Here is a 26,348-nt window from a genome sequence, read left to right on the forward strand (position 1 = left end):
GGCGGCGGCGGCGGCGGCGGATCTGGCCTTGATCCGTCGCCCCCTTCCGCTAGATTGCTTGCTGGTTGTTGTTATTAGTCTAAAAAGTGGATCGATTGGCGGAGGAACGGGTAGGGTTTCGCTTGCCTGTTGTCTGATGATCTATAATTCGTGTGGGTTTAGGTGTTAGAGAGGGGCTATCGAGTTGGATTTCGTTCGGTTTCGTTAGATTATTTCGGGGCCGTCGTCATGGGAGTACGGGTTGCGAGTTTCGGAGGGGAACCGTGGCGTTCTCGGGATCTCGGCCTGAATTAGGCGGGATGGTCTGATCTGTTGGATTAATCTGTTATAGCAGGAGTATATCGTGTTTGTAGGGAGTTTGCACCAGTAAAAAATCTTTCTTTGTTTGCAAATTTGTGCCTTTCCTCTGGTTGATGTGTCTAACCCTGTTTGCCCCTTCGGTTCGTTTTTGCTGATGATTTATTTTGTCGGTGCAGGTTTTAGTCTTCCTCCATGGCGGCCCTCATCAAGCTCGGAAGCCTTCTTAGGCAGAGTGCTTTGGCGAGCAGTGCCTCGACCGGCTCGGCTCCTGCCCTGTTCAACGCTGCCCGCTTCATGTGCGCCGGCCAGCCCGCTGGTGGCAATAAGCTTTTCGTCGGCGGTGAGTTTTCTTTCGTCGCTTTGCTTGTACTGTATGTCCATGACCTTGTATTGTAGAACTTGGCTCAGGTCTGGCCTATCCACTAACAACTTTTTTGTGTAGAACATGACTCTAGAAGCCTATCCACTAACGACCTTAGTTTTATTCATCAGGTCTGGCCTGGGCTACTGACGATCATTCGCTGAAGGAGGCGTTCCAAAGCTTTGGAGAGGTCGTTGAGGGTCAGTACATCTTGAAGCCTTCATCAAATCTGTATAAGTCATTTTTTCTGGTATCTGTACAATAATACATGGAACTACTCCCTCTGTACCGAAATAGTTGTCGCTGGAGTAGCTGAACTTCAGCTACTCCAGCAACAACTATTTTGGTACAGAGGGAGTAGCTGTTTGTTCTGGCATGGTTCATGTTAATGTTGCACTTAATTGTTTCAAGATATGAATGTTAAGCAATACATGGGAATTTGCTTGACTGTGCTGGTTGTTCTGATGCTTTTCACTTATCTTGTATTTACTGCTTCATAATCCCCATCTTTCATGTTACAGCACGTGTCATCACTGATCGAGAGACTGGAAGGTCTAGAGGGTTTGGTTTTGTGAGCTTTGCGAATGAAGCTGATGCAGATAGCGCTGCAAAAGGCATGGACGGTCAGGTGAGTCAAAACTAGAGTATCAGACATGTGCTGTTCTACTTGACAATAGAGTTTACTTCTACCATTTAGATGCTGATTAGGGTTTGATAATTTTCACCATGTACCATGTGCCTGCCGTTCCGTCAGGTGGAAAACACCTTGTCAATTATTGTTTCAATGTTTTGTTCCTCCCTTTAGTCATTTGCTTGGCCTGATCCTGATGCTATGCTTCATTGGCCACTAGTTATAAGGATCTAATGCCCATCCAATGCTTGCAGGAGCTTGCAGGGAGGAACGTCCGTGTGAACTTCGCCAATGAGAGGCCTTCGGGTGGTGGCGGCTTCTCACGCGGCGGCGGTGGCTATGGAGGAGGTGGTGGCTTTGGCGGCGGCGGCGGCTATGGTGGTGGCGGCGGCGGCTATGGCGGTGGTGGCCGAGGTGGCGGTGGCTATGGTGGTGACCGTGAAGCTTTCTAAGGAGAGCGCAGACTATCAAATTTAAAATAATGCGCTTTTAGGACAGTGTCTTGATTATGTGGAACCTATGTCACGTCTGTCTGTTATCTGCGATAGTTGAACTCAATAGGAGCAGAGATGTGGTTCTAGTATTTTTGTTTTTGGTTCGTTTCTTGATGGTGCAAGAGTTTAAGTCATGCTGCTTCGAGGCTTGGATGAGTCTCAATGGAAGTTCATGCATTTTGCCGTATATTGCACTGTGTACTTGTGGTGAGTCTCTGAGTTAAGTCGTGTATGTTAGTCTGATTATCATAAATTCTCCAAGTATTACATTCAAACATGAAGGTCTTTGCTAGGAATTTGCTACTGGTTTACCAGTGGTGAATTTCTGTGCTCAGAATGTCTCTGTGCTTTCCTTAGCTCAAAGATTGTTATGCTGCAGAAAGTTACAAAAGAAAAAAGACTAGTTTTTGGATAGTAAGTTCAAAGAATAATCTAATTGCAACTACAGGCAGATAAGATCCACAGATTATCTGAGACCATCAAGTAAGAAGCAAATGGAGGAATTTGCTACTGGTTTACCAGTGGTGAATTTCTGTGCTCAGAATGTCTCTGTGCTTTCCTTAGCTCAAAGATTGTTATGCTGCAGAAAGTTACAAAAGAAAAAAGACTAGTTTTTGGATAGTAAGTTCAAAGAATAATCTAATTGCAACTACAGGCAGATAAGATCCACAGATTATCTGAGACCATCAAGTAAGAAGCAAATGGAGGATTATTTGGCAGGCTCTACCAAATTTATTTTGGAGCTTCATGATTAATAAAGTTATTCATGAGTGGTTCCATACCGGAGTTGCAGCTTCATTAGAACAATTTATTTTGTTTGGCTTTCAGCTAGTTTCAGGTTTAAAAATGTAAAATTTTGATGGAAAAGGTCTATTCGGCAGGGTGACGGAAAAATAAAACCCACCTACTGATGGTAGTGATGGGTAACTTTCCCTCAGCTTCATGAGGACACTTCAAACTAAAGTTTTGAAGCCTCTCCAAAATAGCTTCATAAAAAAATACAGTTGTACCTCGGGTTCTAGCACCTTGTGATTTTAGAGCGAAGTTAAATTTTAGGGAGCAGGGCAGTCACAATACATTTGAGTGATTGTGCATCAATATACTCTCCCTATAAATAAATAAATATATGACGTTTTAGATCATTATTTTAGTTAAGTCCTCTATTTGTTTACAGAGAAAATATAATAAATAAGCTTACCCATAGACGTTATCAAAAATCCAGATCGACATTCTGAAGTTGAAGGAAAAAAGAACTGAGAAAAGCCAGAATCAAACATCCGAGGCCATTTTTGTCACTGGCGAAAAATTTGAATTCATCTGGATTTTCTCTAATTTTAGAGTGAGGCCCCGAAGCGCAGGGGCGTGACGAAGCTGTAGCGTAAACCCTACATATACTCGGCGGTAGCACTGCCGTCGCAAACAGAGCGCAGGCTCGAGGAACAGACGGAGCAGACGCCATGGATCCGCCGCACCCTCCACACCACCACCACCACCACCACCGGCTCCACCTCCGCCTCGACCCCGGCCACCACCACCGCATCCACATCCACCTCCGCCACCACGCCGCCCACCTCCTGCCCGCCGCCGCTCCCTGTGCCCACCACCACCACCACACATCGGTTCCTCTTCCTCCTCCCCACACGCTTCCCCACCCGCCGACCGCGGCGGAAGGACCACTCCCCGGGCCGCAGGGAGAGGCGGCGGGGGACGCGGATGAGCCGGCGCCGCAGGCGGAGCGAGGAGAGGAAGTTTACCTCGGGCAGGAAGAAGAGTGGGGGGAGGAGGAGGAGGAGCCGGTGTTCGTTCTGACGGAGGAGTGGGCCGAGTTCTTCGCCAAGGCCGACGCCAAGAGGAGGCTGGGTAAGCCGCCTTGTTCTCTCTCTCGCTAATTTCTCCCCAGCCCGTGATGCTTGTTGGATGTCTCGGCGTGACTTCTGTGTCTTCTGCAACTCTGTTCGCTCTGCAGCCAAGCAGCAGAGGAAGAACCGGAAGAAATAGGAGCGCCGCGGCTCAAGCGACGACGGAGATGCAGACCGGACAGGGGCCCGGCTTACCAGAACTTTTGATGCTTCGGATTTTGTTTTACGAGGGAAGGCATTTTGCGAGAGGAGATGACTTCTGGTTCTTGATCAGCTCAGCGGGCAGTATTCACAGCATACCTGATGCTCTGCGTTGAGAACTTTTGTTTCGAGACGGAGCTTGGTTTTTGCCTTTTAAGAGGGCACCAGAACGGAATTTTATATCCGGTTCAATCATAAAGGAAAACAGTATTTCTGTCGGTTTGTTTTTTGGTTTACCGCGTCACCATTGTTCAAGCAGGCACGCTGTTGCACTAGTTCTTTCTCGTTCATGGACAGGCACTGCGCCCCGCCATTGATCCCGCAACAAACAAACTAAACGGTCGGGGTTAGCAAGACGCCTTCCAAAATTTGGCAGCACACTTGTCAGGTTACCAAAATCTTTTTTTTTGCGCGTCGAATTACCAAAATCTTGTAACGCGAACTGGCACCTATTTGAATTGCTCAAGTAGACGAAGTCACACAGGTAACCAATACTGCTGAACAGTTCCACATATGTTGCCGCACATGAAATTGATAACCAAACCATTCCAAAACATGCCATAAAGTACTTTGCTACAAAACATTCTCCTCGTCCTTTTCTGCCGCTGTAGGATGAACACATCTCCTCATACGTACATGTTTACAGCAAATTCGTCTAGGTTAATATGGCCCACAGTTCTGTTGCTCATCATTCTACGTTACAATGTTTATAACAGCTTGTATAGTCGACCGACCATATGGCCCAGATGCCTGTTCCTTGCACAATGACATTCTTCATAACAGTGCATCTGGACAGCGACACTGTGTAGCATCGATGAAGTACGGCTTAAGTACGCAGCTGAAGGATTGAGACATACACACTGAATGTTTCAAATATGTCCAGATAGATCTTCCTGCTACAACAAAGCACTCTTGTTCGCAGGTGATCATGCACATCCTCGAGGTGAAACCATGTCATGTGGCAGTGATCAAAAGTCCTGCAAGAACCTATTTCCGATGCTTTCTTCTTGCTTCAGTTCTTGGCCTCTTTTCCTCTTCCCGTTCTCTATCATGCGTTCTGCAGTTTAAAGGTTTGTTAGAGAAACAAAACTTATGTTTAAAAAAGGTTTATACCAAAAAACGCGGCTCAAGCAGATGCTTCATTATAGAACTGGAAAGAAAAAAACCATCCTAGTAATCATCTTTCTACAGATTTATTTATATATACCTCTGCTACATATTTAAGGTAACTAGGTAAGACATTAAGCCTACTCATAACGATGTGATTACTCTCTTTCCTATATGTAACTCAGAAATTCATTAAAATCTCAAGCTCGTATTAAAGCCAAAACAAGGATTAACACAATTCTAAATACATAAATCAGAATTCATGCAGAATCAGGCCGTTAAAATGTGCTTCAAGACAACAAAGTGATGCAAGAGTATGTTGCATTTTACATGTGTAAGCTTTCAGTGCTCACTTCCTTTAGGACACTCTTGCACACAAGGGAAAAAAAGGAGAGTAATACCAATTTTGCATACACATTGATCTTGGTTTTGGTAGCTAGGATTTAACAGTGTCACCCATGACAACTAAATAGGTGATAAATATCATAATTCTCAACACATTACTCCGCTGAACTGTTTGTGTCATGTAGCTATTTGTACGGTCTAATAAAATGACAGTTTTTAGTTGCATGTTTCTCTATAATTCATTATTGCACACGAGTATTTATACTTTTCAATTGTTGAACCACCTTCGAGGCAGCTTTTGCAATATCGCTAGCTTAAGTGGTTAGTTGCCATCCACACCATACCTTAAGTGCATGACACCATCTTATCTACAATTTAGGAAGGTGAAATGGTGGATTTTCAACATTCTCTACCTGCATAACGACTAGTAACCTGGGAATACAATCATTATTTTATTTGACTAAATATTTCTTCAATTTAGGAAGAGGCGGGTCAGGCGCATGCTAAAAGAGGTCAAGGAAAAGAATGGGCTACAATTTGCATGAGATATTGATCGTTCCCATAAAACAGATAGTGTGTTTCACATGACAGCTAAGGTATAAAGAACACAGCAAAGTGAAAAATGTTATAAATTGTAGGAAAGCGTGCATGCTTAGTTCAATGAGATCCTCATTTCCAAACTTACTGGTCAGTCTCTCTACGACTTGTCTTGCTTGTTGAATCCTTGGCATGCATCCTAGGGAGGTCATCAGCATGTGACGGACGATGCTGTGAAATAGCACCCTTTCTTTCTCTCTCTCGTATTTCAAATTGTGAGTTACCAGCACCAAGGCTCGGAGGCTGTGGAGCAGAAGGTGCATATTCCCCAGCTTCTAAAGCAGACTGATCTCTCTTAATTTTTCGCCGTTTGGATGCACTATTAGGGTCACTATCTTCCTTCATAGTATTAGCTTTGTCCCTATCCATGTCATCTACCTATAAAAATAACATAGCATTAGAGATCAAGCAAGAATGTTCGGTTACACAATGCAAGGTCCCAAGAGGAGTGATTGCACACCAAGTCTGAGCACAAGACACAAATGACTTTTATCGATATAGCTTAACTAGTGAGCAAAAATTGATCAAAATCACAGAAGAGTATTAGAGAGTGAAGACATATATCGATATAACTGAACTAGTGAGCAAAACTTGATCACAAATCACAGAAGACTATTAGGGACTGAAGACATATATCGACATAACTGAACTAGTGAGCAAAAATTGATCACAAATCACAGAAGAGTATTAGGGAGTGAAGGCATATTTACCCTGCTTGATGAAACATCCCTATCTTCACGCTTTCTATCCCGGAGATCTTCCTCTCTTCTGTGCTTCCCATCATCCTGCGACAGCGGAGCATTCTCCTCCTCCACGTGCCACCTTTCTTTCTCATCATGCCTGGGAGACAACCGCTGTGTATGTCTGGTGCTTCCACCCCTTCGGTTACTATCTTCATCTCTTCGGTTAGCAGCGACTGATTGGGGTACAAAACTAGTTGGAAGAGGTGGAGGTGGTGGCAAGCTTTGCCCTCGGAACCGTTCATCAGAAGTATGTGCCCGGTCTATGGAGGGTTCAGCATGCTTAACTTTGCTTCTCTCCTTATTCCTGTCCTCTCTTCCTTTTTCAGGAACCCTATCCGTCCCTCTGTCTTGCATCCTTTCAATAGAATGTTCTCTCCTTTCCAATGATCTGTCTGCTGGTCTCTCAACCACGTCTTCTCCACGTCGCCTCTCAGTCCGATCTGTTTTTTCTCTATGATCTCTGTCATATTTCTCATCAAACCTTTCTTTTAATTTCTCTGTCCGAATTAGGTTTTGTTCCTCATTATTACCTCTCTCGTGATCCACAGAATGGAATTTATCTACTGATCGCAAGTCCATTCTTTTCTCTTTGTCCGTATGATGTTCTGTTAAGTCATCATCCCGGCCTTCAATTTCTCCTTTCCTTCGTTTACCTGTTCTCTCTTCTTCCATGGGAACAGATTTTTTGTGCCGTTTCACGGTAGAATCAACCAACTCAGTAGATTCACCTTCACCGGTGGGATTTGCTGTTGCATCATTATGTGCAGCCAACACCGTTGACCTTTGGGAGGATGCTGATACCTTCCGTGGTGCTGGATGTACATTACCGTTGGTGCCAACCAACGAACTAGTGGGATTAGTATCCAGCCCACCATCAGCTGGCAGAGACAATACTTCTCTGTCAGCAGGAATAGCAGAGACTTCTTGATTAAGAACCCTGCTGGTAATTTTCCCAGGTTTTGCATCTTCCTTCACCAAATCATGCTTAGATACCTTTGCAGCATTGTGTGCATCACGCTTTTGTGGTGCTCTTGTCTGTTGTCATAAAAACTATTAGATACAATGCAAAGTTGCAAACTATCCAGCACAAAATTGCTCATTGGTCACTGCTATGCTCCATGAAATAATGAAGGACTATAAATTGAAGACGTGGATTATGCGCTAACAAGAAACAGCTGAATCCGTTGTTTTGAAAGAAAGAAGAAAAAAAGAGAGGCGGTTTACAATTTAAAAAAACCCTACAAATTTACACGTGGAAATACTTTTATCTACTTGCAAATATTTGTGAAGTACATTTATTTGTCGTTTAGAGAAAAAAGACAAGGATGTAGGACTAAAATAGACATTATTTTTTAACCAAAATGCTAATTTTTGCACAAAGATGTATAGATGCACATACTATTGCCATATGCATCCTTTTAAGAAAAAAGCTTAATTCAAAAAAACTGTTGTCACTTTCCACATGATAAACTGAGAGATACCTCAGATTCTGCAGCAGGCTTCAAAACTTTAACTAACCCATCAGACAAAACTTTTGGAGGTTCATCTGCACCTTGTGCAGGTCCTGAAGCTTTTCCTTGTGCAGAGGACGATGGCATTTGACTATCAGATCCATTTGCAGTCGAGGCATTCTTCTTATTATGTTGAGCATCAGGCTTCATTGCATTTTCTGACCTTTCATGCCTACCTTCTGTAGATTTTGCACGAATGCTGCGATCTTTTGCCGTTGAGGAATCTGCAGACTGATTTCCTGTACGAGATCCAAGGAACAGTTACGCTCCAGCTAATCATAGTGGTCCGACAAAAAATAAAGTCTTATGTATCTTCCATTTACCAGGAATAGGTTTTGCAGGCACTGGCTTCAGATCAAGGTGACCCATACCAAACTCTTCTTCAGATAGCCATGAACTCTGCATAATAATTGGGCATTCCACACATACATCTCATAACATACACAGGTGGTTGTCTCCTGATAGGGAGAAAAAAGGCACCAGTGAAGATGTAACACCTACCTTGCGAGCTGCCAGAGCAGCAGCTACACCAGTGGCCAGTACTTTCAGATCTTCCCTCTCATCCCCCTTTAGCTTCGCAACCTGGTAAACATATTTGTGAGTAATAGCCCAACAGCATATCACAAATGGTGACTACTGATGTACTTACCCTTTTCTCAATGTTGATACCGCTTTTTCGAATCACAGGAAAAATACTAGTTATCTTTGTGAGCACAATAAGGGCATTTCTAATTTCCATGTATTCTTTTGATTCCATACATTGATTAAGCACCTTGGTAATTCTTGTACTCCACTTATAATGGACCTTTCAAAAGCACAGAAAAAAGATGTTAAAAAGCACATGTGAAGAATACAGCAGGACAACATAGATTTTTGGATACTAGACATTCACATATGTCTTTTTTGTTAATTCAGGCAACATGAACAAAATCTACGAAAAATGCGGCATATGACAATAATATATACTATAGAGTCCATGAAACCATGCTAAATTATGCCTGTCCAAGAAACAGAAATTTCACCAACAAAAATGGGCAGATGCGTATCAATGGAAAGTATGCAGTGGATCATTTTGTACAGACACATTTAAACATTATGGAAAAACTTGCAGGATTAACATTTTATTCTCTTTAAATAAAAGAGCTGCATCGTAGGACACAGCAACACAATTCCCAAACTGAACTCTGACATGTTTGGCATGATAAACAACAGATGGGGCCTAATTACTAAGAATGAGCTTTCCTTCGCAAAAATGTGGCAAGATAACTCATTCTTAGCAAGCAGAGTACAAAGATTTAATATCTTATGTCCTCTTTGTGCGGAATTAACGTGAAGTATCTGTAACCTGGAACTAGCATACCAACACAAAATGTACCATTATATGGTGCATTGGAGCCACCAGATTTAGATGAATGAGTCCGGGTTCCTCTAACATAGTTTGTGAATTTGTGAACTAGTTCATTTGCAAAATTGTAAATCCATTAAACTACTCCATCAAAATCTGGTGTGCCAACAGCTCACACTAAAGAGTTGAGTTGGCATCTAAACATGGTTTTGCATATTAGTATTCCTCACATGATTAACTCGTGAACTGAGATAGGACGGGACTTACTGTTTTTATGCACATCTATGGGGCCTCTATGGCGAAATATCTAGTGCAAAAGTATTATGTTTGAAGTAATTTTAGAAGGTGACAACACGCATAAACTACATAATAGACTTATTTTTATGCTGATTCCATGCCTAAAAGAAGTTTACTTGGGCACAAGATTGTGCTTTCATACTACAGATCACCCTAAGGAACTCATATGAATTGTGATATCACCATATCATGCAACTTGAGGACAAGTTAGTCCTAAATTTTAGAAATGGCGATCAAAGCAAAAAACAGGGTATCTATGTTTTGATCACTATTTCTAAAATTTTAGGACTAAGCTGTACTAAAGGAAATGATAAACATGCAGAACTTAATTATGCGACACACATAACTTCAAGGAGTGTGTAAAGCATACTTTAACGAACTGAGCATAAGGTACACGTTGACTGTTTGGAAATCTGAAGTATAAAGCGAATCCTGGCTTATTTCCACATTCACGCTCATATATTGCTTCATCACTCTGCAGAAAGTTGTATATGCAAACTCATAAGCACTAAAACAATGTAATAACCATCAGGAAAGCTGTTGTGAAAAGTGTACAGCACATGAATCAAGAAGCTACCTTCCAATAGTAGGCCATCTTCAGTGTCTCATGAAGAAACCGTCCAAGCCTACCAGCTTCATATTCTGTACAACAACAGATCATTGGCTGTAGTGTCTTGCAGATGAAAACATCTATATGATTCACCGTGTTAAAAAATGGAGTTCCCAGTGAATGCATCGTCTTGACAAATGTAGCACAATACACAGCATCCTGCATGCTAAAAACGCAACGTGGATATATACAACGCTGGAGAAACTCCATGTTGATCTTCAGTGCGTCCGGACCAGAACTCAGCCATTTATCCTTTTCACGGGCTAGCCTTTGGAGAACTGATGCAACGTGTTGTTGATGCTTGTCAGATTCGTTGTTCAATTTGTCAACTAAATCTTGGATTCTCTCCTTGTCCTTCTTACGTCGTGATATTGCAATGCTAGAGTTATCTGAATTATCTTCGAGTTGTTTGAGATTGTCATGCAACTTCTTGGTTTCTGCATCATAACGATCTTTTGGGAAATGGAGATCATAGAGTGTTAAACCCCAGAAAGTAGCATACAATTCAGGTGAAAGACCGTTCCAGGCTTTTGTTGGCAAAATTGTTCGGATTGTGTTAAGAAGATCTGACCACCTGTAAAAAAAAAGAATACAGACAATTGCACATGAATCAAACCTAAAATACCATGGAGATGTCAATGAAGTTCCAGTATCATTTAGAAACAGAAAATTTGAACCACAGTTAACCTCTACGAGGCTTAAACAGTTAGATTATAAATTTCTGAAAGCAACGATTATCAAAGGTATAATAGCTGCTAACTACCCTACCAGCTTCCAAGGAGGACACAAGATCTTTGCTAATCTTTTAGTGGCAAACAAGGAGGGTATCAAATTCTCATTGCTGTCGTCAGATGATTTGACGGTGCATATTTTCTCCAAACTTTCCTTCCTTTGTAATTTACTTTTCAATTTATTTCAACATGAACCAAAAAATGAAAGTGGAATAACTAAGACGTGATAATCCCGAGGCAGATTTCAAACTCTCAGAAACATTTGTACCTTTTTTTAAGAACAAAAAACAAAAAGTGTGTTTTGAGGTTCCGACAAAAATCGAAAAGAAATCAGACTACGTCACATGAAAAAAATGCCTGTTTGTGGTCTGCACAAAAAAGATGAGGATGGGGACTAAATTAGCAACTATTTGTAAACCCCTTTTTGTTGCAATGAACGCCGCGTATTTTTGCACGAAAATTTGAAAGTCTGTATTGCCATATTTACATTTGAATTTTTTTTCAGAATGGTTTGCGATGTGGATTTCGTTACAGTTGTAGTTGAGCCCAGGAGCCCAGGCTCAACTAGGAGTTGCTGGTGATGACCCATACCACTGAATGGTTGATTGAGAGACTCGTGGCAGATGTTCATAGAAGACTTACATGATTAACTTCTGGGATGAATCACCGTGCAAGATCATATCATCACATGATACAGGCTCCCCTTCTTCATTGCCATCCAGAGGCCAACATGCTTCACCACTACTAGCGCTTTTGAAAAGCCTCATTACAGGGCGGTATATAAGAAAAGCAACCTAGAATGAAGTTAAATTACTAAGATGTTAACTCACTGAGGCGTGATTACACAATGAAAAAACCACTCACACATTAAAAAAATACAGTGTGCAAGGTACGAGTGTATTACGTCTGGCTCAATATGATATTTATAAACCAGATCTTCCAACGGAGGTACAAGTTGAACATAGGTTGATGGAGTTACAGCACTTGAAAGAAACTCGGCATACTGAAGTAGTATTCCATGGCATCTATCAAACTGCTCACTAACCATCTTGATATATGTGGCATCTGCATTTATTATAATCCTGAGAATAATGCCAAAATTATCAACTTTAAAAGGCCAGTGCCAATGTAAAAAACTGAATATGACAGGCTTCTAAGCTAAAACATGAACCCCACAATGCAGATAATAAAGCTTTAGCTAATGGTCCTGAATATTTGCTTTGGCATAATCTAAATAAATAAATGCATAATTCCAGAAATATAGTCAAGAATTTCAATCATTAGGATACATCTATACTAACCGTCAGTATGCATCTACATTAAAATATCATACAGAACTACAGCAAGACTGAAGTCCACTTAGCAGAGGGAGCAGACCAAAATTAGGGCCGGGGGAGGGACAGAGGATTTTGCCAAAACCTTACTTGGATCTGTGCTGGGCAATAAGCAGTAGTAGAGGAATTGCAAGTTTAGGTTCATCTTTTGGCAGCAGAGAATCACGCAACTTGTTAGTAGACTTGTTCAGGACCTGCAAAAACAATGATTTGGTAAAACTGTTTTTTGATCTTATCAGGAAATAAAGAAAGGAGCCTTGGTTCCTGATAAAACCTTATAGTTCCGTGTTGAGCCAAACAGTGAAGATTGAAGCCGCAGCGTTTCGCTCCCTGCCATACCATCAACCTGTTCATCAGTCATGTTCTCAGTGTACTGTACATTTGCCATTTGCTGAATGAGTTCCTGCATGTTACATCATTTTAAACTTCAGATTCGTATGATAACAAGGCAGCAAGAAAGTTTCGACATAGCCAACAAACCTCGAGTACAACAAGCTCAGTGCCCAATCCTTTCTTCAGTTGATTAACTATGTATTGGAAAAGGCATTTTAGCTCCATGGAAAAATGCTTCTTGCATCTGTTAAAATTCTTGGTTCAGAATAGGAGCATATAAAGATTAAAGATAATAACAATACTGATAAGGGAAACACAAGCGCCCCAGATATTTGAAAGATATACAACACTAGTACAGATATTGCTTGCTTTTCTCAAAGCATAAAGATTAAAGACTTATTCTGAGAGTTGGACACAGTAATTATTCATCCATAACAAGCAATAACAAAATTCGGAGTCTTGGCAAATCGGTGATATCTTCGTTGTACAAAACTTATACAGACATGATGTTAGAATGAGCGAACAAACGGGGAGAGGGCAACCCAAGATTCTGGACAAGATAACAGCCAAAGATCCTAGCTGCAGAGCGGAAGGTAAACCTCTAAATATTTAGGTTATAAATCAATTACCTTATGTTGCATTAGCATACTAATATCATTGGCATGCATGTTCGACATAATGTATAGTATGCTTAGCTTACTACGTGCAAATACGAGTAGAGAAGAATCTTTGTGATATTTATTAAAACTGCATCCTATGCAGGTATTCATTTCAGTTAGTTTGCTGCTAACCACTATGATGGAGAAAAAATATCAACAATGCAAATTTTGAATAGCAGGAGACCATTGTTTGAGCCACATGATAAAAGCACTTACATGTGCCCAATAAGCAAGAATATAAATCACTAAATATCGCTGGATCATCAGGTTTAACTAAAAATTGATCGGTACATCACATCATGTGTTGTGCAAATAATGTAATCACAGACAGGAGTCAAAACTACATACAAGTGTCCCCAGAATGATGCAAGACATTGAAGCCAATCTGACAGGTTAAGACCGTCATCTTTTACTCTCTCACGACCACCTTGGGCCAACCGTTCTATTACAATATATTGCAAGATATCATACTCCAGCTGTAAAAGAAGCATACTTAGACAACACTGTAAATTCAACTTACAAAAACAATTCAAAGACACAAGCAAAACAACTACAGCCGACACTAAAAAGGTAGAAGAAGCATACTTAGACAACACTGTAAATTCAACCTATAAAAACAATTCAAAGACACAAGCAAAACAATTACAGCCGACACCAAAAAGGGTGTGGGCATCTGTATAAAACATGCATCACATACACAGCTAATACCTGAGTCAAGTATTTAAAAGCATCCACAACTGGATTTATCATGTCCCTGTATGCTTCGACCTGAAAGTTGTGAATGTATTGTAGAGGTAAATAATTGAAACAAGTCAACAAAGGATTGCAATTATAAGGGTGAACTTCCAGAATCAATGAATTATCATATTTAACCCAATAAAAATAATATATTCAGATATCATTTGGCCAGACTCCCTCTGTTGCTTCATCAAGTGCTGTGTACCCCTAAGGAGCATGCTCCCTCTCCACGTGTACACATTCCATTATATTACTAATATATAGAGCAGTAGGACTTAGGAAGCTCTGCTACCTTTTGGTCCCCCAAATTTTTTTGTCAGCACCATTATAATTAATTTACAAAGTTAACAGTAATGAGAATATGACATTAGCATTCCCCTTAACATTGATCAGTTCCAATTTGACTACTCTCAAATGGTTTTCACTTTCAGTGAGATTTCGATGAAATTCACTGAATTTCATTAATTTCAGCAGTCACTGAAATATTTACCTTTCGGCCAAAATATTTCAGCGATTTCAGTAGTACACATGATTTCAAATATTTTTCAAAAATAATTTCAAAAAATTCAAATATTTTAAATGAATTCAAGTGAATATTGGCCGAAATGCAAAACGAAATCACTGAATTTTGGTGATTTCGGTTGGTGTTGAAATTTTTCTGAAACTGAAAGTGAAAACCTCTATGTCCGTTAACTACAACTTGATCCTTGAAGAAATAACACCAGAGGATGTAGTAACAGCAGACCAGCATTCACGGGTCTGCTGCCAGTTTAGTTGATAAGAACACCATGGATCATACCCAATGGCAGACCTAGTGCACAAAGAGCTGATGTAGCCAGGGAAAACTAGAATAGCGTGCACTCGGTAAGTTCAGCATCTAGGATAAAAACATATAATGGATTTGGACACTGCCAGGTTGGCACGAAGACATTCCACTGGTTCCAGAGAAGATAAAAGAGCAAAATACAGTCCGAATGGAGCTGTCAGCAGATGTAACAATGGTTGGTCATCTCCAACATAAGAGAACTAAAACAGAACAAGGGGAATAAGTTATTCGCAGAAAGAGCTTGCCAAAAAACATTAATTACAGAAGGCCACAAAAACGACAGCTGCTAGTCCAAATGGAAGTAGGGCTGCATGTTTCAGATATGACTGCAGTATCTATTATTGTTTGAATAAATTGTATGAGCACAGTTAGTTCAAAATACCTGTTGGACAATTGTCCGAAGTACAGTCATCGGATTTGCATGAGCAAGTTTAGCCACCATGCGGCCAAGCTGCTTCAGATTTTCCTTGGCCAGCCGTTTTAAGAGCCTTCTGGTATCCAGCTAATTGAGAAATTAAGCATGCTGGTGAATCTAAAGCTCAAGCTAAAATGATAGGCGAAAGAAAGAAAACTCAGAAATGGAATAAGCAGACAACCTTTGCTGTTTGCCTTGCAGCAAGGACAACTGGGTTTTGTTCAGCGTCCTTCTCCCACTCACCATACAAACGATAGCGTACCTAAACATGAACAGTACCAGACTGGTTAAAAAGGTAGTGCAATATAACAAGCAACAATCATGAAGCATGGCAAACCTCATAAGGAAGAAGGGAAAGAACTCCCCATATCTCCATATCAACAGCAGGATTGGCAGGTATAAGTTGCAGTGAAGGAAGCAAGCATGACCCAAGTGCTTCTTCGATGTGAGATTCTGGAGACATTACACCTGTTGTATGGGCTGATTCTTTCGACGAGGCATGGTACGCCTTTAGCACTCTGCAAACCTGACAATGAATACAACAAATGCACCATGCGCCATTAAATAAACAATATCCAACAATTTTTGCCACTAGATGCTCCAGGAGGAACTGCATAATTGCAAGCAAAGGTGTTCATAGTCATAGGACCTTTCCAAATGCTTTGAAACAAATGCAGTAAAACTTAGGTATACTCTGGTAACAAGAACACAAGTATGAACGGAACAAGTGCTGTGTGCGCCCATCCCTGGAACAAGTCATATCCAGTAGGGCAGCAGGACATCAAGCAGACCAAAGAAGAGAAGAATTCAACACTAGAAGATCTAATGGTACCTTCTGAAATAATTGTGTGTCACGATGAAGGTATGGTCCACAGACAGCAAGCATTTGGAAAAACACTTTCGGCGGATGAACCAAATAACTTGGTGAAGAGACAGATGATGCATCTATCATGTGAGTGTCGATGTTACGGGAGATTTTATGATGCGTTTGACAATATGCACTGTAGGCTGAAGAAATGGTCTTCTCAATAATTCTGCACAAATGAAAGTAGAATTGAACAACATAAATCGGGGAACTCAACCATTGGATTACAAGAGACATACTCGGGCACGCCATAATATGTCATATTTCGTAGAAGTACAGCTAATATCATAATAGTAAACATCTGTTGAGGCTGCTGATAGAATATGCAGAGGAAGTAGACAAACCTAAATAAACCATGACAAATTTCAATGTGCTCAACAGGATTTAGCTGTGCAAGACGTTCAAATAGTAGCTGCGCATGGTCCCTGGCAAATAACACCACAAGTCGATCAGTGAAATAATAACATGTCAAAGAAGACAGATGTGTTTACTGCAGGAGTGTGTTATGTGGCTGCTAGAAGGAGGGCGCGAGAGGGACGGCCGGGGGCCTTTTTGCCCACGGCCGGGGAAGAGGGAAGGGATTTCCTTCTTAATTCTTGCTTGATTAGATTGATACATCTTCTCCCCTTATATAGAGAGGTTTACTTGACTCCCTAGCAAGGTTTAGGGCCTGTTCGGCAACGCTCCAGCTCCTAGCTTCTTCATCTCCACACATAAAGCTCATCCGAACGCTAGCGCTCCAGGAAGCAGGAATCGAGAAGCTGGCGAGCTGCCGTAGTGTAAAAAAGGTGGAGTTGGGGAAGCTGGCCTTTTCCAGATCCATGGATACCCAGAAGTTGGAGTTGAGGCTAATTACCACAAGATTGCCACCGCCAAGTGAGTTTGAGCGTACCGGTTCGTTTTCTTTCCCGAACTCGCTCTCTCTCACGTTGCCTGTTCCTTTTGGGCCCCGAACCTGGCCTGCTAATCCAGCTAGATGGGCTGGCAGCCTCTTGCTTGACGATAGAAAACGAAGCTGTGTTGCCGAACGCTTTCCAAATCGCCACCTGAAGCGAGAAGCTATGCGAGAAGTTGAATTTAGGAAGTTTTTGAGAAGCTGGGCAGTTTCAGAACAGGCCCTTACTTGACCCCTAAGCAAGCGACCCTTATCTCTAATTAACCCTAAAACTAACGGGCTATACCGCCAGCCCAGGCCCATTAGGCCCATTACGTACTCTAACACTACACCCCACCTGGACATGCAGCTTGTCCTCGAGCTGCAACCTAACCAACTTATAACCATGACTCGACGCAACACAAACCTAACACCTAAAAACAAGCCTTTTACATCGGCTTGTTTTATTACTCTCAACCTGAAATGGACTAGGACGCTTTATTTTGGACCCCTGAACATAAAGTGGACACCATCGACACGTCGGACGTGCACGTGTACAGCCACCTGGATCCCATGGACACCATCTGGACAAAAGGAGTGCATGTGTATGGCCACCTGGAAGTGGTCGCAAAAGCGACCAGCAGAGGTGCCCTCGCAGCGGCCGGCGGCGGAATGCAGTGGTGCTACGCGGTGCGCTCCTGTCGGTGACACCATGCCTTCTCCCCGCCGGACGGCTGTTGGTCTGCACCGCACAGAGAAGAGTGGAGGGCTTTCGATGGAGAATGGCGAGGAGGGGTGCGCCCCCCAACCGCCGATGTCGCAGATTTTGAGGTCGCTGTCCGTGGGGAAAACAGCATGCCCGCCGCCCGTGGGGAAAACCGCATGCCCAAGATCCCCGACGCAGCGGACGAGATCGAGGTCGGGCAAAAGGGAAGGGATTTCCTTCTTAATTCTTGCTTGATTAGATTTACATCTTCTCCCCTTATATAGAGAGGTTTACTTGACTCCCCAGCAAGGCTTACTTGACCCCTAAGCTCTCTAATTAACCCTAAGACTAACGGGCTATACCGCCAGTCCAGGCCCATTAGGCCCATTACGTACTCTAACAGAGTGAAACTGTACCAAGTGACTAACAATGAATCGTTATTAAAAGAAACTTTGCAGTATTATAATAGAACATCCAAGATCAATGGCACGCAAGGTATACCAATCATGAACTGAGAGGAAACCAAGAAGAAGCCCAAGCTTCTGGTTCTTTTCTATCTCAGGGGCTCGCTCCTCAACTATATCATTTTCCATCTCCAATGCTGTGTATAAATCGATCGTTATTTCTTGCTTCTCGTCGTCCATAAGATCCTTTCCAGTAGCAGCAAGATTTATTTTGCCTATTTTAGTAGCCTGTGATCAACAAAGAGATGAGTAAACTCCAAGTTGAATTCGTTGTGTCAATAATTATTGAAGTATACTGAAGATCAATGTAGACATAGCATAAATGCAAGACAAGATCTGCATGCCCAGTTCGAAATATTTCCAGTAACTTAAAACACAGTTATACCATCCTACAACCAGTGGTGCGGCTGTATTACTGTGTCTCGACTGTTGACAGAGAGGTTCATATACCTAGAGGTAACTGTAAATATGACACTCCTTCAAAGCCTAAACTACAAGATGACAATCAAAAGAATTACATTTTTGCCAATCTAGTTCCAATTTCTATATATGGTCTACCAATTTTGAATCAGACAAGAGCATCAACCCTAACCACTGGGCCCCTAAATCTAACAGTTGAGAGCAGTGGCGCATTCACAGTGAACAGTAGCCAAGAGCTGCCTCCGCCATGTTCTGGAACCATCCACCACCTTCCCAGAAAAAAAGGGCACGTCTCCTGGCCAAGTTGGAGATTGAGGGGAGGAATGACTCACCATTAGCTGCAACCAAGCTGATAGGAAACGCAACCATCCAAAGCCACACCGTCGCTGCACTACCATGTTGAGTAAGAAAAATTCGGGATGGAGGCAATAGTAGTGATACTTTATCTGAATGAAGTGGGGAGAGGGAGCGTCATTTCCAACGCGCTGCAAAGAGATGGAGGAAACCCCAACAACAGAGATAAAGATGTTGAAGGCAGCCACTGATAATGAAAATGAAAGTGCAGCGAGCCATTGGGTGAGATACGCTTGATGCTCTGGATCTTGCAATCACTGCACAGTACTGCTACAGAGATTTGGGATGAGATCAATTTCAACAAACAAGAGGGTGACACCACCCGCTTCATGGCCATCGTGGCTCCGTTAATCACCATCAACTACTGGGCCTGCGGGGCTTCTTCAAGTTCAGCCACAAGGATAGCAAGGGTGCTGGCATTGATGGCAAGTAGGATAGGGCAGGGATAAAGCCAGTGGTTGAATTAGATCTGAATCTCCGTCATTAGGCACTTACATCTGACATTGACAGTGAGTTTAATCTGTGCTGTACTTCAAATACATGGGGATGCTCACGATGGAGCACAACTAGGACAAAGATGGAAGCACTGCTGAACCAGGGCATTCAGCCAGTGGACATCCTGTTGACTGGCCACTGCTGAGGGCGATATTCCCACTGCTCAGGGCCGGCACCAAGTACAAAGCCAAGGACATCGACCAGAGGACTACATTGGAGTAGTCCAGCGATAAAGTCAGGGAATTTGTTGCCAGCTTCAATGCGGCAAAGGACAGATCATTCATGAGAAGATGGCACATTGGTGGAGCAGAGAATAAAGATTCAGGGGCGGAAGAAGAGTTCAGTCAGTCCACATTGTCAAAGTCACGCTGGCAAAATAATCACGTCATGACTGACATGTCAGTTTTGCCATCAAACGAGGGGTTTGGGAGTTGCATGAATAATTAGCGTGATAGTTATGGTTTCATGAAAAAATATCCAAGTGTGGCAACTGACTATTATTCCTCATGAAGTTGTGGTTCCAATAGGAATTATCATGGTATTTGCTTAAACAGAACTTTACATGGCATTGTTTCCTTTTTCAAATGGTAGTCTTCTGTTACATCTAAGAGTCGGAGCATAAAATATAAGGTTATTGAAAATCTGTGGTGGTATTTTTATTATTTGGGTGCATTGCAGCAACATGCATATAATTCTCATTTATAACCCTACGAAATACAGCAAACCCGTTTTTAGAACAGAATGAATTCAACTGGAAAACTACATACTAACCTCATCAATTTTCCTTGAAACAAAGGAGCCAAAATGCTCAAATGCCTCATCATCATTTGGAAGTAAATGAGCATAGCTGAAACAGAAGGCATGAATATTAAATATGATCCAGCAGCAACACTAATTCATATTGACACAGCATAAAGGAGTCTGAAATTAAAAGCAAACAAGGACTTCAGACTACAATTATGGTTAGTTGGTTAGTGCAATAATTAATAATATTCATACCAAATAGGATTAATTTTTCTCGGTATTGCAGTACCTTCTGAGGAAAATGACCTAACAATTCAGTACTGCTTGTAAAAGTCATCATACAGTTACAAGAAATGGCCATCAAAATAAGAGCAGAAATTGAAGAGGACATCGACAAAGGAATGTGAAAAGTACCAATTTTACATGTATGTAAACCTTACAAAAAGTTTTTTGACTGCAGATCATTTTTTAGAACAAAATATTTTGGAAATATTTTGAAGGAGGATGTCCGAAATGACAGCTGAGTTCAAGAAGTCTAGAGGAACACAAGGACAACTAGAAAACTTACAGGTTATCAAGGTCAATAAGACCAGATTTGACCAACAGGGCTGCTATTCGGAAAAGACCAGACGGAACAGGGATGTTTACATCCAATTGTTGATAGTATTGGAATTTGAACCCCAAAATTTTAGCAGCATGGGACTGTAACAAACAGAAGTCATAAGATGGGCTGAATCAAAGTACTAAGTGAAGTATGGTAATAATCTTTACAGGTAGTGGTATCTTATTCAAAACTAATGAATACCTTTGGAAAAAGAGGTATAAGCTGATAAAAGATACTGTTATCTGGATAGAGTTCAAAACATTCCAACACCTAGCAGGCAAACAAGGAAGAATGTAATTACATTGTAGCAATGACATACTTTTACAACATCAGATGGTAATACCATGATAAAAAACGAAAACTCACAATGTCAAATACACGATTTGGGTCCAGGTCAAAATGTCCAATCAATGACTGTCACAAGAACATTATGTCATTACACAATACTGTTTACATGCTCAAATCATAACATAGGAGTAAGAAAGAAAATTCCAACACCCAACCTTTATAATGCTGATAGTAGCTGAAGAAGCATTTTGGCAAGCCAAATCTGAATTGACTTGACAAAGTAGGGTTACCTGAATTCCAGACAAACAAAGGCAACTAGGTTAAAAATTACACCAAGCTACAGTAAACCATTTTAGACGCATTCTTTGGAAACTACTGAAAATCCCACACGAATGCAATTTACTCTCAAATAATTTCGAACTGGAAGTATAAGAAGTTAGAACACGTGTGTGGATATATACATCTGCAATCACAATTACAATTGTTTGTAGAAGTATCTAGATTATAGAGTTTACCTTCTAGATTTGTTAGAACACATGTTAAAAAGAGGAAGGCAAAATTGGCTGCAGGAAACTGCACTGATTGACATTACCTGATTGTGTCACAGCCCAGACACTTAGACACATCATAAAGTTGTGTCCATTTGCTAGTAGACACCAAAGTGTGTAATAGCAAACGAGCATGGTTATTCAGTAATTCTATAGTTTTCAGGCAGCAAAACGTGTCCAGCAAATGACTACAACTTCAGTGTGTTTGGGTAATAACATGGGTTTGTGGTGTCTGGGCAGATGCTAATCAAGACAAGTGTTCTATAGCATCTTTCAAATAAATACTTTGAGAAACACAGGTTATTTGGCTTCCACTATTTTGCAGTCCAAGTGTCCAACTCTGTAATTTTAGGATCAATAATAAATCGAAGTCTGAAATTAGTTGATTATTTTACAGACTCCCCTTGAACTATAGATATTCAGTTAGTAATAAGGATCAAATAATTTTGCAGTAATTTGGGGCAGTACTGCTCAGCAAAGCATCAGTGAAGGAAGTAGAAGCACATAAAGATATGTTATGCTACTCAATCCATATAGCATAAAGAAATAATGATGATTACTTAAAATTTTCTTAAAAGTATGAATGAACCAATGTACAACTATAACAAGAACTTTGGTGGAAGTTTCACAGGCAGATATACATACCAACTTGGCGTAGCCCTCACTTTCTTCTCTTAGCAGGTTGAATTTAGTTTGCTGATAAAGAAGCCGCGTGTTGACTCTGACCTGTTGCCAATTATTACAAGCAGACGTTAAAAAATGATGCAATAAACAGGCAAAAAGGAAAATGTGCCAGATAAGGAGAAGGATGTTGCACAGAAACCATGTTTAAAAGATATATGCACTAATGTGACATGGTATATTGTATAATTCATGTGAGCACACACAAAATATGAGGAATCAATGACCATAACATGATATCCTAAGTCCTAACAATATGCATGGTATTAGTATGTGACACATACCTCCTTGGCTTTTAAATCCTGGCCCTTTGACTTACTCTGTTCAACCTCCCATAGGAATTCTTCCTTCAAATGTGCACATACAGGAAACAGAGACGACATGGTGTCAGCTGCCTTGAATCATGAAAGGTGGTTTCAACAAAGATGTGACGCCCTAGTATGATGAACAACAAATACTCACTTCACATCGCTCTTGAAGAAGCCTAGGCGCAATCAATGAAGACTCCACAAATGATTTAGTCTGCAGCCAAGAGTAGTATTTAAGGAAATTAGTGAGGACTAAATCCTCCACCATAAAAAGGATAGGGGCCAAGAAGATAGATAGCCTATTTGCATACTAAAATTATGAATAGGTATTTAAGTGTCAAAAAGATTTTTTACCATTTTGACAAGACGGTTGCGATATTCACCAGAAAATGTAATCTGCACATAACTTCAGGTCAGATCGACTAATAATACAGCATTCAATGATTACAAGGAAATGACAGCACAAGCAACGGACTGGTAAATCTAAGTTACATGATTCAAATAAATGCATCTTGGACTTGGGCATCAACCATGGATCAAAAGCAGAACCACACTGATAGGTGGGAAATAAAAGGTTATTGATTGAAGTCCTATGATAATGAGTAAGCAAGACACAGGTGTCAAGATATTTTCGTTTTTCCGGGATGGGAAGTGGCAAGAGATTGAATGAAGGATAGCATTTACATTTCTATTGACCCTGGTTGTTGGAAAAACAACAATAACACCGTAGCAGCATCTAAGTAAAGGCTGTCATGGCATCCCAGCGAGAGTCACGGCGATAACCGGGCTTCAGGATGACATTGCCAACATGGTGTGCGCCATGTCAATACTCAGGAGATAACACATATTGGCCAAATCGGCAATTATAACTCATATAACATGGAGAATGCCCATGGGTGCAATTCCAATGGCAGGGGAGTTCCAGACGATAATTACAACTTTTCTACAGCCAAAAAGACCATCTATGTCTTGATTTGTGAGCCATCTGCCACTTGCTGACCTAATTTAATCCTCCACAGCCCTTTCCTCACTACAGCTGCCACACAGCCTGTCTGGTCTAACCACAGCAGCAGAGTACACAGACTGCCCTTTTCCCTCTACTGCTACACTCATCCTCACCTCATAAACCCAGTTCACCACAACAGTCGAGTAAATGGGAAACGAAAGCTATGACAGAAGCCAGAAGGTGGAGGATCAAGTTGGGGACCCCTCTCGGTCCTCGAGCCCAATGCCACCAGATCTGCCCGTCCCACTAGATTCGTTGGCCAAACCCGAAATCTCTGGGTGACACTCCCTGTCACCTGTGTCCATGATCAGGTGACAAGTCCACAACTCGATAACTCCTAGAAAACAATGCTCTTGGTAACTGTTTTGTGGTATAGATCCAGAACAGTTCCATTTTAGACCGGTTTCACTGAACAGGAGAACTAAAGCCATGCAGGGTAGACCTTTGAATTGGTTCACCAGAAACTGGAAAGGAACATCACGAGCTTTTGTACAATAATCACCTCGCTTATCTGTAAGATTGTTTTGCACTTCACTGCAGAGAGATATGCTGATAGCTACAACTAATATCCATGTTCATGTGCATAAGCATGCAAAATCTAAACACTCCCGCACTACAGTTCGAATAACAATGAATAGGTTTGTGCTTTCGGCCAGTATAAGGTTTGCTACCCAAAGCTAGTAGTTTCATGTTCATCAGTAAAAGCATAATTTAAACCTTCTTTTCTGCTACAGCTTCAGCAGGGTACTTTTTCCAAACATAGCCTTTAGAACTTGTCCAGAGCTACCACACGCTATCACTTCCATTGAGATAATTTTTCATCACTGAAACGTCTTGCAATTCAACCAGGTCGTCACTTCAGCTGGCACAACAAGTAACACAGACTAACAAACTGGCCGTCTCCAGTCAAAATTTTTTTGACCAATTTTCAGCTAAGCATTGCAAACAGTGTTTCTGCGTACGACCGCCCAATTGCGAATTGACTAATCAAACACATTCCATCGAGCCACTCGAAACTAACTAAGCACCACACAGCAGCAAACGAAAAAGGGGTGGAGACTGGAGAATACTCACATCCTGCCCTAGGTGGGCGACGATGTCGGCGAGCACCGAGCCGGAGTCCTCCTGCCATGCCTCCTCCGCGAACACCACCGAATCCAGCGCCGCCCGGCACTTGTGCGGCGACAGGTCCCCGAGCACCTGCGCAACCCGACCAACGCAATCAGCGCGAAGACGACAGGGACAAAGCCAGCGAGCTGAGTACGTGAGCTCACCGTCGCCCAGCACAGCTCGTAGAGGAAGCGCGGCATGGGGACCGGATCGGGGATGCGGAAGGCGGCGGCGGACTGGCCCTTCCATTCGCGGAGGCACTCCTCGGTGACGTACTTGTAGTCCGGCGCCTGGAGCGGCCGCAACATGGCAGCGGGCGCGGCGTTGGGTTTTGGGGGAACTAGGGTTTCATGGGAGGCGGCGAGGCCTGAGGAAGGAGGAGGCGGTGGCGGCGGTGCTAGACGGGGATGAGAGACGGCGGGGGAGGCGGAGGGGGAGGAGGTGTGCGAATGAGATACGCTGCGTGGTTTGGGCGTCCGGTTTATCCGGTTTATTACCGGGCGGTTTTCCTTGGTTTTTTGCCTGCTCGGGTTCGGTTTTCCCTGGTTTTTGCCTGCTCGGGTTTCAAAAGCACCAGACGAATTACTTTGGAGTCAATTGCGTTCTCTCTTTTTTTAGAGAGAGAGAGGAAGAGTAAGTTGCATTCTGAATCCTCCGACTTGGAGTTTTGTACCAGACAGTATTCCAGTACAGCCCCGAATAAGGTTTGCGGTAAGCCTGTGATGAAAAAATCAATGTCGAAAATAAGGTTCTTCTAGGTGGAAAGAAGAGTTGAATGTTGAAGAAGAAGCAAAACTTGCCATTTTACGGACTAACTAATTTTGATGACATATCTGCATTTCGTAACTCTAAAACTTGTTAAAAAAATAGTATGCATTGCGAGGTTGACAAGCTATATTGGTTGTCAACCAATTTGTTGGCTTGTCTTCATATTGAAAGTAATATTTTAGCACCAAACCAAGCAACCTTTAACAGGACCGGGGCAACACATAGGCTGAGAAGGGAAGGGAGGATCTTTGTGTACCACGTGCCTTCGTGCTAGACGGACTCAGCATTGTTAGTGTGATTGTTCTGCCGACTGAAGCGCCAAGTAGTGGGCTGTGGTGATTTTTTCCCATTCTTTTCATTTTTATAGTTCTTTTTTGTGTTTGTTCTTATTTTGTGATGTTATCCTTGCTTTTCTCGTTTCTTTGTTTTGTCTTCACTTTTTGTTGTGGGTGGGGATACGTAGGAATTTTTAAAACAAAATTACATTAACATATGTGTTCATACACATGAACAACTTTTATCAAATGAATGCTTTTTTAATATATGGACATTTCTTTCTGCATGCAATTTTTTTAAATATAACCGTTTTTATAATACATGAACATTTATATTTAGATACATGAGTTTTATATTTTTATAAGGTACAAATGTTTCAATATTGATCCAAATCTTTCAA

The 26,348-nt window shown here is 41.7% G+C and overlaps 3 protein-coding genes across 3 annotated transcripts; 2 read left to right on the top strand and 1 right to left on the bottom strand.

Moving 5' to 3' along the window:
• The first annotated feature begins 450 nt into the window (after positions 1-450).
• LOC119270065 (glycine-rich RNA-binding protein 2, mitochondrial-like) lies at positions 451-2,063 on the top strand. Its single transcript, XM_037552032.1, has 4 exons — positions 451-640; positions 793-861; positions 1,183-1,289; positions 1,547-2,063. Exons 1-4 carry the CDS (start codon positions 493-495, stop codon positions 1,742-1,744), a joined length of 522 nt encoding a protein of 173 aa, XP_037407929.1. The 5' UTR covers positions 451-492; the 3' UTR covers positions 1,745-2,063.
• Positions 2,064-3,176: 1,113 nt separating this feature from the next.
• LOC119272647 (uncharacterized histidine-rich protein DDB_G0274557-like) lies at positions 3,177-4,076 on the top strand. The gene is made up of 2 exons (XM_037554093.1): positions 3,177-3,646; positions 3,753-4,076. Exons 1-2 carry the CDS (start codon positions 3,244-3,246, stop codon positions 3,782-3,784), a joined length of 435 nt encoding a protein of 144 aa, XP_037409990.1. The 5' UTR covers positions 3,177-3,243; the 3' UTR covers positions 3,785-4,076.
• Positions 4,077-4,360: 284 nt separating this feature from the next.
• On the bottom strand, positions 4,361-25,371 carry LOC119270066 (THO complex subunit 2-like). The gene is made up of 33 exons (XM_037552033.1): positions 25,069-25,371; positions 24,869-24,994; positions 23,143-23,184; positions 22,943-23,002; positions 22,765-22,827; positions 22,445-22,525; positions 21,467-21,541; positions 21,330-21,377; positions 21,165-21,233; positions 20,928-21,061; positions 20,387-20,462; positions 18,384-18,574; positions 16,647-16,727; positions 16,270-16,471; positions 15,775-15,963; positions 15,619-15,699; positions 15,405-15,524; positions 14,167-14,226; positions 13,807-13,934; positions 12,947-13,043; positions 12,741-12,869; positions 12,557-12,660; positions 12,037-12,214; positions 11,775-11,926; positions 10,369-10,975; positions 10,162-10,266; positions 8,799-8,954; positions 8,651-8,731; positions 8,473-8,548; positions 8,120-8,388; positions 6,606-7,673; positions 5,984-6,273; positions 4,361-4,903 (listed from the first exon to the last, which is right to left on the bottom strand). Exons 1-33 carry the CDS (start codon positions 25,210-25,212, stop codon positions 4,834-4,836), a joined length of 5,352 nt encoding a protein of 1,783 aa, XP_037407930.1. The 5' UTR covers positions 25,213-25,371; the 3' UTR covers positions 4,361-4,833.
• Between the last annotated feature and the right edge of the window lie 977 nt (positions 25,372-26,348).

This window comes from Triticum dicoccoides, chromosome 3A, assembly GCF_002162155.2.
Source record: "Triticum dicoccoides isolate Atlit2015 ecotype Zavitan chromosome 3A, WEW_v2.0, whole genome shotgun sequence".
In the NCBI taxonomy this organism is placed as follows: domain Eukaryota; kingdom Viridiplantae; phylum Streptophyta; class Magnoliopsida; order Poales; family Poaceae; genus Triticum; species Triticum dicoccoides.

What these genes read in the sequence shown, in the direction of transcription:
- LOC119272647 (XM_037554093.1), top strand. Translation starts at nt 3,244, where the DNA reads ATGGATCCGCCGCACCCTCCACACCACCACCACCACCACCACCGGCTC. An exon ending in CGACGCCAAGAGGAGGCTGG is followed by an intron (nt 3,647 to 3,752) that starts GTAAGCCGCCTT and finishes TTCGCTCTGCAG; the next exon opens with CCAAGCAGCAGAGGAAGAAC.
- LOC119270066 (XM_037552033.1), bottom strand. Translation starts at nt 25,212, where the DNA reads ATGTTGCGGCCGCTCCAGGCGCCGGACTACAAGTACGTCACCGAGGAG. An exon ending in GCATCATTCTGGGGACACTT is followed by an intron (nt 13,044 to 13,806) that starts GTATGTAGTTTT and finishes GAATTTTAACAG; the next exon opens with ATGCAAGAAGCATTTTTCCA. An exon ending in AGTCGTAGAGAGACTGACCA is followed by an intron (nt 4,904 to 5,983) that starts GTAAGTTTGGAA and finishes TTTAAACTGCAG; the next exon opens with AACGCATGATAGAGAACGGG.
- LOC119270065 (XM_037552032.1), top strand. Translation starts at nt 493, where the DNA reads ATGGCGGCCCTCATCAAGCTCGGAAGCCTTCTTAGGCAGAGTGCTTTG. An exon ending in CAATAAGCTTTTCGTCGGCG is followed by an intron (nt 641 to 792) that starts GTGAGTTTTCTT and finishes TTTATTCATCAG; the next exon opens with GTCTGGCCTGGGCTACTGAC. An exon ending in CAAAAGGCATGGACGGTCAG is followed by an intron (nt 1,290 to 1,546) that starts GTGAGTCAAAAC and finishes CAATGCTTGCAG; the next exon opens with GAGCTTGCAGGGAGGAACGT.